Source organism: Lathyrus oleraceus, chromosome 3 (assembly GCF_024323335.1).
Source record: "Lathyrus oleraceus cultivar Zhongwan6 chromosome 3, CAAS_Psat_ZW6_1.0, whole genome shotgun sequence".
NCBI classification, from domain to species: domain Eukaryota; kingdom Viridiplantae; phylum Streptophyta; class Magnoliopsida; order Fabales; family Fabaceae; genus Lathyrus; species Lathyrus oleraceus.
Window position 1 is genome coordinate 86,678,511 of NC_066581.1, and position 15,092 is coordinate 86,693,602.

General features: G+C 35.2%; 1 protein-coding gene and 1 non-coding gene across 2 annotated transcripts; both read left to right on the forward strand.

The window, feature by feature from the left end:
• Positions 1 to 2,581: 2,581 nt before the first annotated feature.
• Positions 2,582 to 8,548, forward strand: LOC127129825 (uncharacterized). Its single transcript, XM_051058945.1, has 7 exons — positions 2,582 to 2,976; positions 3,121 to 3,688; positions 4,739 to 4,868; positions 4,983 to 5,192; positions 5,775 to 6,128; positions 8,440 to 8,447; positions 8,537 to 8,548. Exons 1-7 carry the CDS (start codon positions 2,582 to 2,584, stop codon positions 8,546 to 8,548), a joined length of 1,677 nt encoding a protein of 558 aa, XP_050914902.1.
• Positions 8,549 to 13,875: 5,327 nt separating this feature from the next.
• Positions 13,876 to 13,948, forward strand: TRNAR-CCU (transfer RNA arginine (anticodon CCU)). The gene has a single exon. It is a non-coding gene; the product is annotated as a tRNA-Arg (tRNA).
• Positions 13,949 to 15,092: the final 1,144 nt, after the last annotated feature.

Consider the following 15,092-nt stretch of genomic DNA (forward strand, 5'->3'; position numbering starts at 1 on the left):
CAATCCCAACGTGTATTATTATTTATGCATGCTAGGCAAGACGAGCCTCTTGGCTTGATTCCTCAGGGACGATCGACTTATAACACCTGGACTCCACATGAAGTTAGGTGGCTTAACTCTTGGTAATTGGGAGTACATTGGTGGCATGTGGTCTTGTGATATTTGATCTTGGTAAATGGGATAGATATCCTTGACAGCGTTTAGTGACCTGAGTCAACATATAGTTCAGGGATGCATTAGAATAAGCAGTTATAGAGTAGAGGTGAATATGGGATAAAGATACGCTTATTTGAATAATTGTGGTTGTCATATATATCATTATTCTACATCCTATTCCCACTTTTAAACTTGTACGTAAATATTAACACTGTATTCTTTTAATCTTGCATTTTTGTATCTAGGACGATCAGGCGACGAGCTAGACTGTTTAGGAGGGAAGGCTATGGAGTGACGGATTTTGATAACGTCAAGGCTGAAGGTTGCTAGCGTTTTGTCAAACGTTGATCACATCGCTACTACTATGTAATATTATGAACAATCAGTATAAGTGTCAATCCCGTTAGACTTAGGAGGTCCTTCTATTATGGTGTCTTTTGGTTTTCTTCATGTACTTTTATTTTAAGTTTTATCTGTGTGGAAAGGCCACTAGTCTTAACGGTGTCAAGCTCTATGCAAAATATATTTGAAGCATATATATGTGAAGTAGTATGTTTTAATTAATTCAGTCTTGTTATTTAAAAGTTTCAAATTTTCTGTATTTTTTATAAACATTTCTAAATTTTTATTAGAATTTCAAGTAAGTTATATTGTAAAATATATTATGTATTAAATATTAAATTAAATTATAAATTAACTTAGTTAAATTTAAATTGTGAGTGCTTGTAGCTCAATGGATAGAGCGTCTATTTATTAAGTTGAAAGTTATAGGTTCGATACCTACCTAGCACATTAATAGGTTTGTTCTTAAAAAATTAAATAAGTGTCTAACATGAAATAAAACTATAAAATATCTTTTCTATTCCTTCACCCAAAATGCAATTAAATTTTTGTCTTTTCATAAAAAATATAATTAATATTTTCACGTAAATGGTTTATTTTATTCTTTCATATATTTTTATATAAAAAAAAGTAAGTTAAAAGAATAAAAAAATGATTCAAATAATGATTCTTAGGCGAGACTTTGTACTAAGTATCTTAAGCTAGACTTTAGTCGCGCCTCTTTGGCTTGATTCATATTTTGGATTCTGCAATAGAAAACTCCAAGTACATCAGTAGAGGAGTTTAGATAGTCTGCTTTATGGGAGCTCTTAGTCCCACATGCAAAGTTATAATTAGCATGACTGACGAGACTATTAAGTTCCTTAAGCAAGGAATTACACTGTGAAGTCATGGCTTCTTGATGATTTTGATGATTACAACATCTCTCAACAATTCTCATGTGAAAAGATCAAAAAGCTGTCAAAGACTTGAAGTGAATTGAAGTGGAGTAAAGATTCAAGTGAAGTATATCATTTCAAATGATCAAGTATCATCATTGGTATATCTAAAACTTTCACTAATATGATATACAAGTGTTCAAATATTTATTCCATGATATCTTGGTTCATATAGAAAATTAGGATGTATTGCATTTCATTTTTCACATTCTACCAAATTCTATTTTTCAAAACTGGGCTTCAGTAACTGGTTACCCACCGAGCAGTAACCAGTTACCACTGTTGTTTTTCAAATATTTTTTGGACGTTGGAAGCAAGTAACCGGTTACCCACCGAGCAGTAACCGGTTACCATTGACGAATTTTGGCAGATTGGTGCATTTCTTCATTCAAATGTTTTCTTTGCATTCCTTTGAATCATGGCATCCTTTCATTCATCATACTCTTTCAAAAAGGTGTTTGTAGAAATATATAAACATCATTACTCATTTTTTTATGACAACCTCCTTTCTTGCAAACACTTTCAATTAATCATTCTTATAAGAACTCAGATTTTTATCAAGTGTCCAAAAACTTTCTTAAAAAGGTATTCTTTGCATTAAACCTTCATATACCTTGCTAAGAATACATATCATTTGGTTTGAACACTTGTATACTACATTGAGTGGTTGATATCCAAAGGGGAAGATTAATCCAAGTGATTAATATATTCAAGAGTCATCATCAACTTTTTAATTAAGTTCAGATTTTTGTATCATACCTTGTTGTCCAGGATTGTTGCAAACAAGTGAAGTGTTGAAGAGGATTGTTCTTCATACACTTGATTACCTATAGGTTAGATAGTAAGCATCACCATTGGTATGAGTAGGCTGTACAATAATTCTAACTATAGTGAAATCTCTTTCGAGTCGAAAGGGGAGTGGAGTACCTTCGGAGTGTGAAGGGAACCACTATAATTTCCGGTGTCCTTTTACTTTCCGCAATTTATTTTTCAGCACTTAAACGAAAAATAACCAAGAACCGGAAACAAGATCGAAGAAATTTTTTACCACCTAATTCACCCCCCCCCCCCCCCCTCTTAGGCGCATTTACAACTTACATTTGGCATCAGAGCAAGTTATAGGTAACTTGTTCCTAAAGATTCAGATGGCTTCCGCAAACAATGATCGTGTATTTAAAGATGGTGGTAGTAGTAACAAGCCTCCTTTGTTTTCCGGTCAATATTTCGACTTTTGGAAAATCCGTATGAAGGCACATTTTGAAGCACAAGGAAGTGACATATGGGAGGCGGTTCAAAATTGTCCTTTTATTCCTACAACGGTTGTCAACGGTGCTAGTTCAACAAAGCCACAAGGATCATGGGATGATGATGATAAGAAAAGGGTTCTCTATGATAAAAAGGCGGTTAATATTTTACAAAGTGCACTTGGAATGGATGAATTCTTCCGCGTCTCAACATGTACAACGACAAAGGAAATATGGGATACTCTTGTAGAAACTCACGAAGGAACGGCCGAAGTCAAGAGATCTAGATTGAACACGTTAAGTCAAGAGTACGAGTTATTCCAAATGCAACCGGGAGAATCAATCCTCGACTTGCAAAAAAGATTCGTGCATTTGACAAATCACTAGAAAGCACTTGGTAAGACACTAACTAATGATGAACTTAATCTTAAAGTGCTTAGGTCTTTAACAAGAGAATGGCAACCCAAAGTGACGGCGATTTCCGAAAAGAAAAGTTTATCAACAATGACATCCGCTACTTTATTCGGAAAGCTTCAAGAATATGAGACGGAACTTGGACTATTGGAGAAACATGAGGTCCAAGAGAAGAAATCCAAGAGCATTGCCTTAAAAGTTGATTCCAAAGTTGTGAAGAAAGAAGACAATCCCGAAGAGGACGAAAAATTTATGCTTCTTGTAAAAAGACTAGGAAAATATTTTGGTGCAAAAAATAATATTGGAAACTCTAGTTACACAAGAAGAAAGAAGTTCTCAAAGAACAAAGAAAGAGAAGCATCAACATCCAATGAAGACATTACATGCTATGAATGTGGAAAACAAGGCCACATCAAACCGGAATGTCCCAAACTCGCAAAGAATCGTGACAACAAAGGAAAGAGGGATTACAATAAGAAGGCCTACATTGCTTGGGATGACAATGAAATAAGTTCTTCATCGGATTCCGATAGTGATCAAAGCGCAAATCTAGCATTGATGGCATCACATCATTCCGACAATGAAGACGATGAGGTATGCTTGAAGACCTCCTCAAATCAATGGTATCTTGATAGTGGGTGTTCAAGGCACATGACGGGTGACTTAAACAAATTTTCACATCTAACGCTTAAGGCCAAAGGATATGTTACTTATGGTCACAACAACAAAGGAAGAATCCTTGGCGTAGGCATCATTGGTTCACCGCCTTCAACAACTATAGAAGATGTCCTATTTGTAAAAGGTCTAAAGCATAGTCTCCTTAGCATTAGCCAATTGTGTGACCGAGGTTTCAAAGTCAACTTCACTAAAGATGAATGTTTGATTGAAAATGAAGTTACTCATGAAGTTATGCTAAAAGGTAAAAGAGTTAATAATATATTTCAAATCTCTTTAGATAACTTGTCTTTAAATGTTAGGTGTCTCTTGGTAAACAACAATGAATCATGGTTATGGCACAAGAGGTTTGCTCATATTCATATGGAGCCCTTGAATAAATTGATCAAGCATGACTTAGTCATTGGATTGCCGAAGAACAAATTCATCAAAGAGGGGTTGTGTGGTGCTTGTCAAAAAGGAAAGCAAACTAAGTCAACTTTCATTTCCAAGAATGTGGTGTCCACAACTAGGCCACTACAATTGTTGCACATGGATCTCTTTGGTCCCTCGAGAACAAAAAGCTTCGGAGGTAACGTTTATGCATTAGTTATTGTTGATGATTTCTCTAGATATACTTGGACATTGTTTTTAGTGCAGAAAAGTGATGCCTTCAAAGCATTCAAGAAGTATGCCAAGCAAATTCAAAATGAGAAGTCTCTTTCAATTATCTCCATTAGAAGCGATCATGGTGGAGAATTCCAAAATGCCTCATTCGAAGAATTTTGTGAAGAACATGGAATCTCACACAACTTCTCCGCACCAAGAACTCCACAACAAAATGGTGTCGTAGAAAGGAAGAATAGGTCATTAATAGAACTTGCAAGGACAATGCTAAGTGATTCAAATCTTCCTAAGTATTTTTGGGCGGATGCGGTGAGCACGACATGTTTTGTAAGTAACCGTGTTAATATTTGGCCTATTCTCAAGAAAACCCCTTATGAACTTTTCAAAGGGAGAAAACCAAATATTTCTTTCTTTCATATTTTCGGGTGTAAGTGTTTTGTCCTCAACAACGACAAAGACAACCTTGGTAAGTTTGACGAGAAATCCGATGAAGGTATTTTCCTCGGTTACTCTCTCTCTAGTAAAGCTTTTAGAATTTATAATAAAAGAACTTTAACTATAGAAGAATCTATGCATGTAAAATTTGATGAATCTAACCCCTCGAAAGAGGATATTGTTGCAAGTGATAGTGATGATGATCTTGTAGATAGTTCCAAAGAAGATACTTCTAAATACTTGATTGAAATTCAAGAAGAAAAACAAGAAGAACATCATGATGAACCGATTCAACAAAAGTCAACCAACAATGATCTTCCAAAAGAATGGAGAACACATAGAGATCACCCAATCGACAAAGTCATTGGAGATATTAGCCAAGGTGTTTCAACAAGACTCAACCTTCAAGATGCATGCTTGAACATGGCATTTGTCTCTCAAGTCGAACCTTCCAAAGTTGTTGAAGCCTTAAGTGACGACCAATGGATAGTAGCAATGCAAGAAGAACTAAATCAATTTGAAAGAAATCAAGTTTGGGAACGTGTTCCTAAACCAAGTGATAAACACGTCATCGGTACAAGATGGGTGTTTAAGAATAAGCTTGATGAAAATGGTATCATAGTTCGTAACAAAGCAAGATTGGTAGCACAAGGTTATAATCAAGAAGAAGGCATTAACTTTGAAGAAACTTTCGCTCCCGTTGCAAGGTTAGAGGCTATTCGCTTATTACTTGCTTATGCATGTTCAATGAATTTTCAGCTTTTTCAGATGGACGTCAAAAGCGCTTTCTTAAATGGATATATCAATGAAGAAGTCTACGTCAAACAACCTTCGGGCTTTGAAGACTTCAAGAATCCCTCACATGTCTACAAGTTGAAAAAGGCTCTGTATGGCTTGAAGCGAGCACCAAGAGCATGGTACGATCGTCTTAGTAATTTCCTTTGTGAAAAGGGATTTGTTAAAGGCAAGGTTGACAAGACTTTGTTCATCAAGAAAGATAAAGGTGATACTTTACTAGTTCACGTCTATGTTGATGATATTATTTTTGGTTCAACTAACAAAGATCTATGCGAGAAATTCTCATTGATGATGCAAGGAGAGTTTGAAATGTCCATGATGGGAAAGATGAACTACTTTCTTGGACTTCAAATCAAGCAATTAAAAGATGGCATCTTTATCAATCAATACAAATATTGCAAAGAATTATTGAAAAGGTTTGAAACGGATACTTGTAAGACAATGGCTACACCTATGGGCTTCGGTACATATGTTGATCAAGACGAATCCGGAATATCAATTGATGTTACAAAGTATCGAGGTATGATTGGTTCCTTACTTTATTTGACAGCAAGTCGTCCTGACATTATGTTTAGTGTGTGTTTGTGTGCTCGTTTCCAAGCAAATCCAAAGGAGTCACATCTCACCGTTGTAAAAAGGATCATGAAGTATCTCAAACGAACAACCGACGTTGGACTATGGTATCCCAAAGGTAGCATTTGTAGCTTAGTTGGTTATTCTGACGCGGATTATGCATAATGCAAAACAGATCGTAAAAGTACAAGTGGTACGTGTCACATCCTGGGAAATGCATTGGTTTCATGGGCTTGCAAGAAGCAAGCGTGTGTTGCTCTAAGTACGGCTGAAGCGGAGTACATAGCGGCGGGAAGTTGCTGTGCACAAATCCTATGGCTTAAGCAGCAACTTGATGACTACGGATTAAACTTCGAATTCATTCCACTTCGATGCGACAATACAAGTGCCATTAACATTACAAAGAATCCCGTCATGCATTCAAGAACTAAGCATATAAACATCCGACATCACTTCTTACGTGATCATGTGCTCAACGGAGATGTCGAAGTCACATTTGTGGATACTCATAATCAATTAGCGTACATATTCACAAAGCCACTTGCAAAAGAGCCATTTTTTCAAAATTCGACGAGAACTTGGAATTTTGAGCGAAACAGATCTCTGATTTTTTCATCGAATATTCATGGTACATCATCAAGGATGAAAGGTATGTAATTTATATAATTTTTCGAGTTCGGTAAGTTTCACTTTTTATGCATTCTATGTCGAATGTATGACTGTTTTTTATCAAGTCTTTTCCCAACCTTTTTGCTAATGACAAAGGGGAGAAGAATTGCTTGTTGTTTTTGTTTCTCTAACATTTTGTAGGAAAGATACACATTTCCAAAGCCTTGCTCATATTCCAAAAGAAAGGGGGAGCACTTGCATAGTGGGAGATATCCTTGGATTAGAGAAAAAAGTTTAGAATCAACTTTCAAGTAGTGAGTTGTCATCATCAAAAAGGGGGAGATTGTGAAATCATGGCTTCTTGATGTTTTTGATGATTATAACATCTCTCAACAATTCTCATGTGAAAAGATCAAAAAGCTATCAAAGACTTGAAGTGAATTGAAGTGGAGTAAAGATTCAAGTGAAGTATATCATTTCAAAGGATCAAGTATCATCATTGGTATATCTAAAACTTTCACTAATATGATATACAAGTGTTCAAATATTTATTCCATGATATCTTGGTTCATATAGAAAATTAGGATGTATTGCATTTAATTTTTCACATTCTGCCAAATTCTATTTTTCAAAACTGGGCTTCAGTAACCGGTTACCCACCGAGCAGTAACCTGCACTCAACCGAAGTATCTAGATAATAAGTATGACCTGAAAGGTTGATACGATATTTCCCAAATATTAACTTAATACTTATGGTAGAGAGTTCCTACAAGATGATTGAGTGATCATATAGACTTGCATTGAGGAGTGTGTAAGTCCACTATCGTGCGGTATGGAACGTACGAGGTTGATCAGTCGCCTACAATCCCAACGGGGATTATTATTTATGCATGCTAGGCAAGACGAGGCTCTTGGCCTGAATCCTCAGGGACGATCGACTTATAACACCTGGACTCCACGTGAAGTTAGGTGGCATAGCTCTTGGTAATTGGGAGTACGTTGGTGGCATGTGGTCTTGTGATATCTGACCTTGGTAAATGGGATAGATATCCTTGACAATGTTTAGTGGCCTGAGTCAGCATATAGTTCTAGGATGCATTAGAATAAGCAGTTATAGAGTAGAGGTGAATATGGGATAAAGATACGCTTGTTTGAATAATTATGGTTGTCATAAATATTACTATTTTACATCTTATTCCAACTTTTAAACTTGTACGTAAATCTTAGCCATGTATTCTTTTTGTCTTGAATTTTTGGATCTCTGACGATCAGGAGACGAGCTAGACTGTTTAGGAAGGAAGGCTATGGAGTGACGGATTTCGATAACGTCAAGGTTGAAGGTTGCTTGCGTTTTGTCAAACGATCACATTGCCTCTACTACATAATATTATGAATAGTCAGTATAAGTGTCAATCCCGTTGGACTTAGGAGGTCCTTCTGTTATGTTGTCTTTGGGTTTTCTTCATGTACTTTTATTTTAAGGTTTATCTGTGTGGCAAGGCCACTAGTCTTAACGGTGTCAAACTCTATGTAAAATATATTTGAAACATATATATATATGAAGTAGTATTTTTTATTTAATTCAGTCTTGTTATTTAAAAGTTTCAAATTTTCTATATTTTTTATAAACATTTCTAAATTTTTATTAGAATCTCAAGTAAGTTATATTGAAAAATATATTATGTATTAAATATTGACTTAAATTATTAACTAATGTAGTTAATTTTAAATTGTGAGTGTTCATAGCTGAGTGGATAGAGCGTCTATTTCCTAGGCAGAAAGTAGTAGGTTCGATCCCTACCCAGCGTGTTACAAATTTTGTTTTTAAAAAATTAAATAATTGTCTAACATAAAATAAAATTATACAATATCTTTTCTATTCCTTCACACAAAATCTATTTAAATTTTTGTCTTTTCATAATAAAATATAATTAATATTTTCACGTAAATGGTTTATTTTATTCTTTCTATATTTATATATAAAAAAAGTAAGTTAAAAGAATAAAAAAATGATTCAAATAATGATTCTTATACGAGACTTTGTACTAAGTCTCTTAAGCTAGACTTTAGTCGTGCCTCTTTGGCTTGATTCATATTTTGGATTCTGCCATAGAAAACTCCAAGTACGTCAACATAGGAGTTTACATAGTCTGCTTGATGGGAGCTCTTAGTCCCACATGCAAAGTTATAATGAGCATGGTTGACGAGACTATTAAGTTCCTTGAGCAAGGGATTACACATGTCAGGTGGGACTTCAGTCGTACCTCTTGGGTGAGATTCATATGTTTGATCCTGCCTGAGGAAACTCCAAATCCCTTAGACAAGGAGGTTATAAAACATGCTTGATGGGAACTCTTAGTCCCTAAGGTGAAATTATATTTAGCCTAGTTGAAGAGACTATAAGTCCTTAACGCGAGGATTTGGACCTCTCGGGCAAAACTTATTTTAAACCCTCAAAAGAGACTTTGAACTAAGTCTCTTACGCTATAATTTAGTCGTGCCTTTTAGGCAAGATTCATATGTTGGATTCCACCCGAGGAAACTCTAAATCCATTAGGCGAGGAGTTTTAACTTCCTGTTTGATGAAAACTCTTAGCCCCATAGGAAAATTTAGATTGAGAATGGATGAAGAGACACTAAGTCCTTCGTGCAAGGCGTTGGACCTCTTGTGTGGGACTTTTCTCAAGCCGTCAAACGAAACTTTAAACTAAGTCTCTTATGCTAGATTTCATTTGCGCCTCTTGGGTGATTCATATGTTGGATCTTGCCTAAGTAATCTCTAAGTCTCTCTGATGAGGAGTTTAAATACCCTATTTTATGGGAACTCTTATTCCTACGGGTGAAGTTAAATTGATCCTGGCTTACGAGACTATTAATCCCTCAAGCGAGGCATTGGACCTCTCGGACGGGACTTCTATGAAGGCCTCATAAAAGAATTTGAACTAAGTTCTTAGGATAGACTTTAGTCGCATCTCTTGCAAAGGTCTACATACTTATTTTTCTTCTAGTAGGGTATTTTGCATTAGGTATTTGGTGTTGGACTGATTTTCTTGGGATGTTTGGCGAACCCGAAATGACAATAGTTTTATTAGTCAATATAGAAGTTAAATTACACTGAAAAATAAAATAAAAAACCAACGTAAATTAGAAAAAAATTGTAAACCATGAAACTTTTATCAAAACAAAGGGTGATAAATAATTAAAATTTAATATAGGTTGTCATTATCATTACATGTTGTCTATATTATCTTTCTCTCGTAACAAACTTCAAAATCATAAAATTATCCTTTTCATCATCGTTGCTGATAAAATCATTTAAGAGAGAAAGAAAAAGATATTTTTGAAAGCGATAATAAAGGAAAGAATATGATATGAAATTGGAAGGAGAGGATACGATTAAAATTTTTAAAAAATGGAGGAAGATATGACGGAAAGAGTGAGTCATAAAATGAAAGAAAATAAATAATAAAGAAACAAATAGGAAAAGAGAATGTGGAGAAAAAAAATATGAATAGAGAAAGAGAAAAGAGATGTTCAAAGTGGTTGAGGGAAATAAGATTGAGTATTTAAATCAATGTGATCTAAATATGTTTTAAAGTTAATATTGAATTGATGACGGAAAAAAAAAAGAAAAAAAAGTGAATAATAATGTAGTGGACAATGGGACTATTCAATTTAATGCTTAACTTTTATGACTTTTTTATTGGAATTACATTTATAAAGACATTGAATGTAAAAATTGTTATTACTTGAATTAATAAATATTAAAATTAATGATAAATATAATGTTTGAAATGCAATATAATTTCAAGTAAGTTATATCGCAAAATATACTATGTATTAAATATTAAATTAAATTATAAACTAACTTAGTTAATTTTAATTTGTGAGCGCTTGTAGCTCAGTGGATAGAAAATCTGTTCCCTAAGTAGAAAGTCGTATGTTTGACCCCTATTAAGCGCGATAATAGTTTTATTCTGAAACAATAAAATACTTGTCTAACATAAAATAAAATTATACAATATCTTTTCTATTCTGTCACACAAAATGTATTTAAATTTTTGTCTTTTCATAAAAATATAATTAATATTTTCACGTAAATGGTTTATTTTATTCTTTCATATATTTTTATATAAAAAAAGTAAGTTAAAAGAATAAAAACAAAATGATTCTTAAACGAGACTTTGTACTAAGTCTCTTAAGTTATACTTCAGTCGCGCCTCTTTGGCTTGATTCATATTTTGGATTCTACCATAGAAAACTCCAAGTACGTCAGCAGAGGAGTTTAATGGGAACTCTTAGTCCCAAATGCAAAGTTATAATGAGCATTGCTGACGAAACTATTAAGTTCCTTAAGCAAGGAATTACACCTGTCGGGTGTGACTTCTATCAATCCTTATATGGGATTTTAAGCATAGTCTCTTAGGCTAGACTTCAGTTGCACCTCTTGGACGAGATTCATATGTTGGATCCTGCTTGAGGAAACTCTAATTCTCTTAGACAAGGAGGTTAGATAACCTGTTTGATGGGAACTCTTAGTCCCACGAGTGAAATTATATTGAGCTTGGCTGAAAAGACTATAAGTTCCTAACGCAAGGATTTGGACCTCTCGAGCAAAACTTATTTTAAGCCCTCAAATGACACATTGAACTAAGTCTCTTACGCTAGAATTTAGTCGTGCCTTTCAGGCAACATTCATATGTTGGATTCCTCCCGAGGAAACTCTAAATCCATTAGGTAAGGAGTTTTAACTGCCTATTTGATGGGAACTCTTAGTTCCATAGGAAAATTTAGATTGAGAATGGATGAATATACACTAAGTCCTTCGTGCAAGGCGTTGGAACTCTTATGTGGGGTTTCTACCAAGCCCTCAAACGAAAATTTAAAGTAAGTCTCCTATGCTAGATTTCATTTGCGCCTCTTGGGCGATTCATATGTTGGATCATGCCTAAGTAATCTCTAAGTCTCTCTGAAGAGGAGTTTAAATACCCTATTTTATGGGAACTCTTATTCCTACGGGTGAAGTTAAATGGATCCTGGTTGACGAGACTATTAGTCCCTCAAGCTAGGCGTTAGACCTCTCGGACGGAACTTCTATCAAGGCCTCATACAAGACATTGAACTAAGTTCCTAGGATAGACTTTAGTCGAGTCTCCAAGGCGAGATTTATATGTTGGATGCCGCATGTAGTAACTCTAAGTCTCTTAGGAGAGGAGTTTAGATAGTTCATTCACATTGTCGTGAAGGGTTGGAGGGATCTTTGCCACGAATTCCATCATAAAAAGTATTGCTTGAAGATTTGGCAAGGATCTTCACAAAGAAGTCCAACACATGAAGTATTACATTAAGAGGCAGCAAGGATCTTCACCATGAAGTCCAACATACAAAATATTGCCATAAGAAGCGGAAAGGAGCTCCAAATTGAAGTCCAACACACAAAGTATTAACTTAAGAGGTGATAAGGATTTTCATCATGAAGTCCAACACACAAAGTATTTCCTTAAGAGGTGGAGATGATTCGCCGTGAAGTCTAGCTCATAAACTATTGCCTTAAGAGACGAAAATGATCTTCGCCGTGAACTCTACCATACAAAGTATTTCCTTAAGAAGTTGAGTCTGATTAGATGAGACCGTTAGAGAAATTACTAGGAGTGGAATGGCTCCCCCGTGGGAGGATGTGGTACTTCTTAAGCGAAAGCAAGGACTAGTGTGGCGACTTTCGTTGCGGTGAATTTATGATAAGAGGCTATCAAAGATTACTTAAAAGCTACCATTATTGATGGGAAGAGCTAACATAGATTAGATTGGGTGCTACAATGATTTGAAACAAGGACTTGAGATATTTTAAGTGGAATTTTGTGATAATCATAAAGTGGTTCCCATATGGAGATTCATTATTCCAGTGCAAAAGAAAACATTGATGATGTGTAAGTATGAAGCTTTTTTGATATGATGGTGTTGGTCTCTAGTACAACATAACATGGGTGTGTCTGTAAGGTTAACACTCTAAAGCCCAAGTCAGTGAGTTCATAGAGGTGTAACTTGAGAGATTGAATTAAAAGTTCACATTGTGGCGCGTGGACGAACTTATATATGATGGGTAGTTAAACCTACTTCTGATGAGTTCAACGTTGAATGCACGGGAGACCGTCAGATTGGATCTTATAAATGATGACAACCAAGTGGTTCGGATACATTGCACAGTCCTCTTGCAAAGGTCTACATGGTATACATACTTATTTTTCTCCTATGAGGGTATTTTGCATTAAGTCTTTGGTGTTGGACTGATTTTCTTGGGATGTTTGGCCAACCCGAAATAGCAATAGTTTTATTAGTCAACAAAGAAGTTAAATTACACTGAAAAATAAAATAAAAAACCAAAGTAAATTAGAAAAACAATTGTAAAGTATGAAACTTTTATCAAAACTAGGGTGATAAATAATTGAAATTTCATAAAGATTGTCATTATCATACATGTTGTCTATATTATTTTTCCCTCATAACAAAATTCAAAATTATAAAATTATCTTTTTCATCATCTTTGTTGATAAGATCATTTAAGAGAGAAAGAAAAAGATATATTTGAAAGTGATAATAAAGGAAAGAATATGATATGAAATTGGAAGGAGAGGATACGATCAAAAATTTTAAAAAATGAAAGAAGATATGATAGAAAGAGTGAGTCATAAAATAAAAGAAAATAAATAATAAAGAAACAAAGAGGAAAAAAGAATTTGGAAAACAAAGAGATGAATAGAGAAAGAGAAAAGAGATGTTCAAAGTGGTTGAGGGAAATAAGATTGAGTATTTACATCAATGTGGTCTAAATATATTTTAAAGTTAATATTGAATTGATGACGAAAAAAAAAAGAAGAAAAAAAGTGAATAATAATGTAGTGGACGCTCGGACTATTCAATTTAATGCTTACCTTTTATGACTTTTTTTATTGGAATTACATTTATAAAGACATTGAATGTGAAAACTGTTTTTATTTTAATTAATAAATATGAAAAATAAGGATAAATATAATGATTGAAATGCAATATAATTTCAAGTAAGTAAATTAGTTAATTTTAAATTGTGAGCGCTTGTAGCTCAGTGGATAAAGCGTCTGTTTCCTAAGCAGAAAGTCGTAGGTTTGACCCCTACCTAGTGCGATAACAGTTTTATTCTGAAAAAATTGAATAATTGTCTAACATAAAATAAAATTATACAAATTTTTTGTCTTTTCATAAAAAAATATAATTAATATTTTCACGTAAATGGTTTATTTTATTCTTTCATATATTTTTATATAAAAAAAGTAAGTTAAAAGAATTAAAAAAATGATTCAAATAATGATTCCTAAACGAGACTTTGTACTTAGTCTCTTAAGCTAGACTTTAGTCGCACCTCTTTGGCTTGATTCTGATTCTGCCATAAAAAGCTCCAAGTACGTCAACAGAGGAGTTTAGATAGTCTACGTTATGGGAGCTCTAAGTCCCACATGCAAAGTAATAATGAGCATGGATGACGAAACTATTAAGTTCCTTAAGCAAGGAATTACACCTGTCAGGTGGGACTTCAATCAAGCCTTAGACGAGACTTTGTACATAGTCTCTTAGGCTAGACTTCAGTCGCACCTCTTGGGTGACGTTCATATGTTGGATCCTGCCTGAGGAAACTCCAAGTCCCTTAGCCAAGGAGGTTAGATAACCTGTTTGATAGGAACTCTTAGTCCCACGGGTGAAATTATATTGAGGCTGGTTGAAGAGACTATAATTCCCTAACGCGAGGATTTGGACCTCTCGGGCAAAACTAGGGGTGGAAATCGGGCATGCCCGCCCCGTTTAGGCCCTCCCCGCAAAAAAATGGGGCGGGGCGGGACGATCATAGTTGAGGATGTGGGCCTAAAACATAGGCCCGCCCCGCAAAAAAGTGAGGGCGGGGCGGGGAAAGCCCGCGGGCACTGCACTCTTTAAGCCTAAAAATGCAAAAATTTATGTAAATGCGCGTGCCCGCAAAAGCACGCGAGAAAAATGGGGCGGACTCATTAGAGGGTGAGGGCCTAAATCCTTGGCCCGCCCTGCACTAAAGTGCGGGAAAAACGGGCATGCCCAGCGGGCCGGGCCCGTTTTGCCACCCCTAGGCAAAACATATTTTACGCCCTCAAACAAGACTCCAAACTAAGTCTCCTAAGCTAGAATTTAGTTACAACTCTTACGCAAGATTCATATGTTGGATTCCGCCCGAGGAAACTCTAACCAAACCTTAAACTAAGTCTCTTATGCTAGATTTCATTTGCGCCTCTTAGGCGATTCA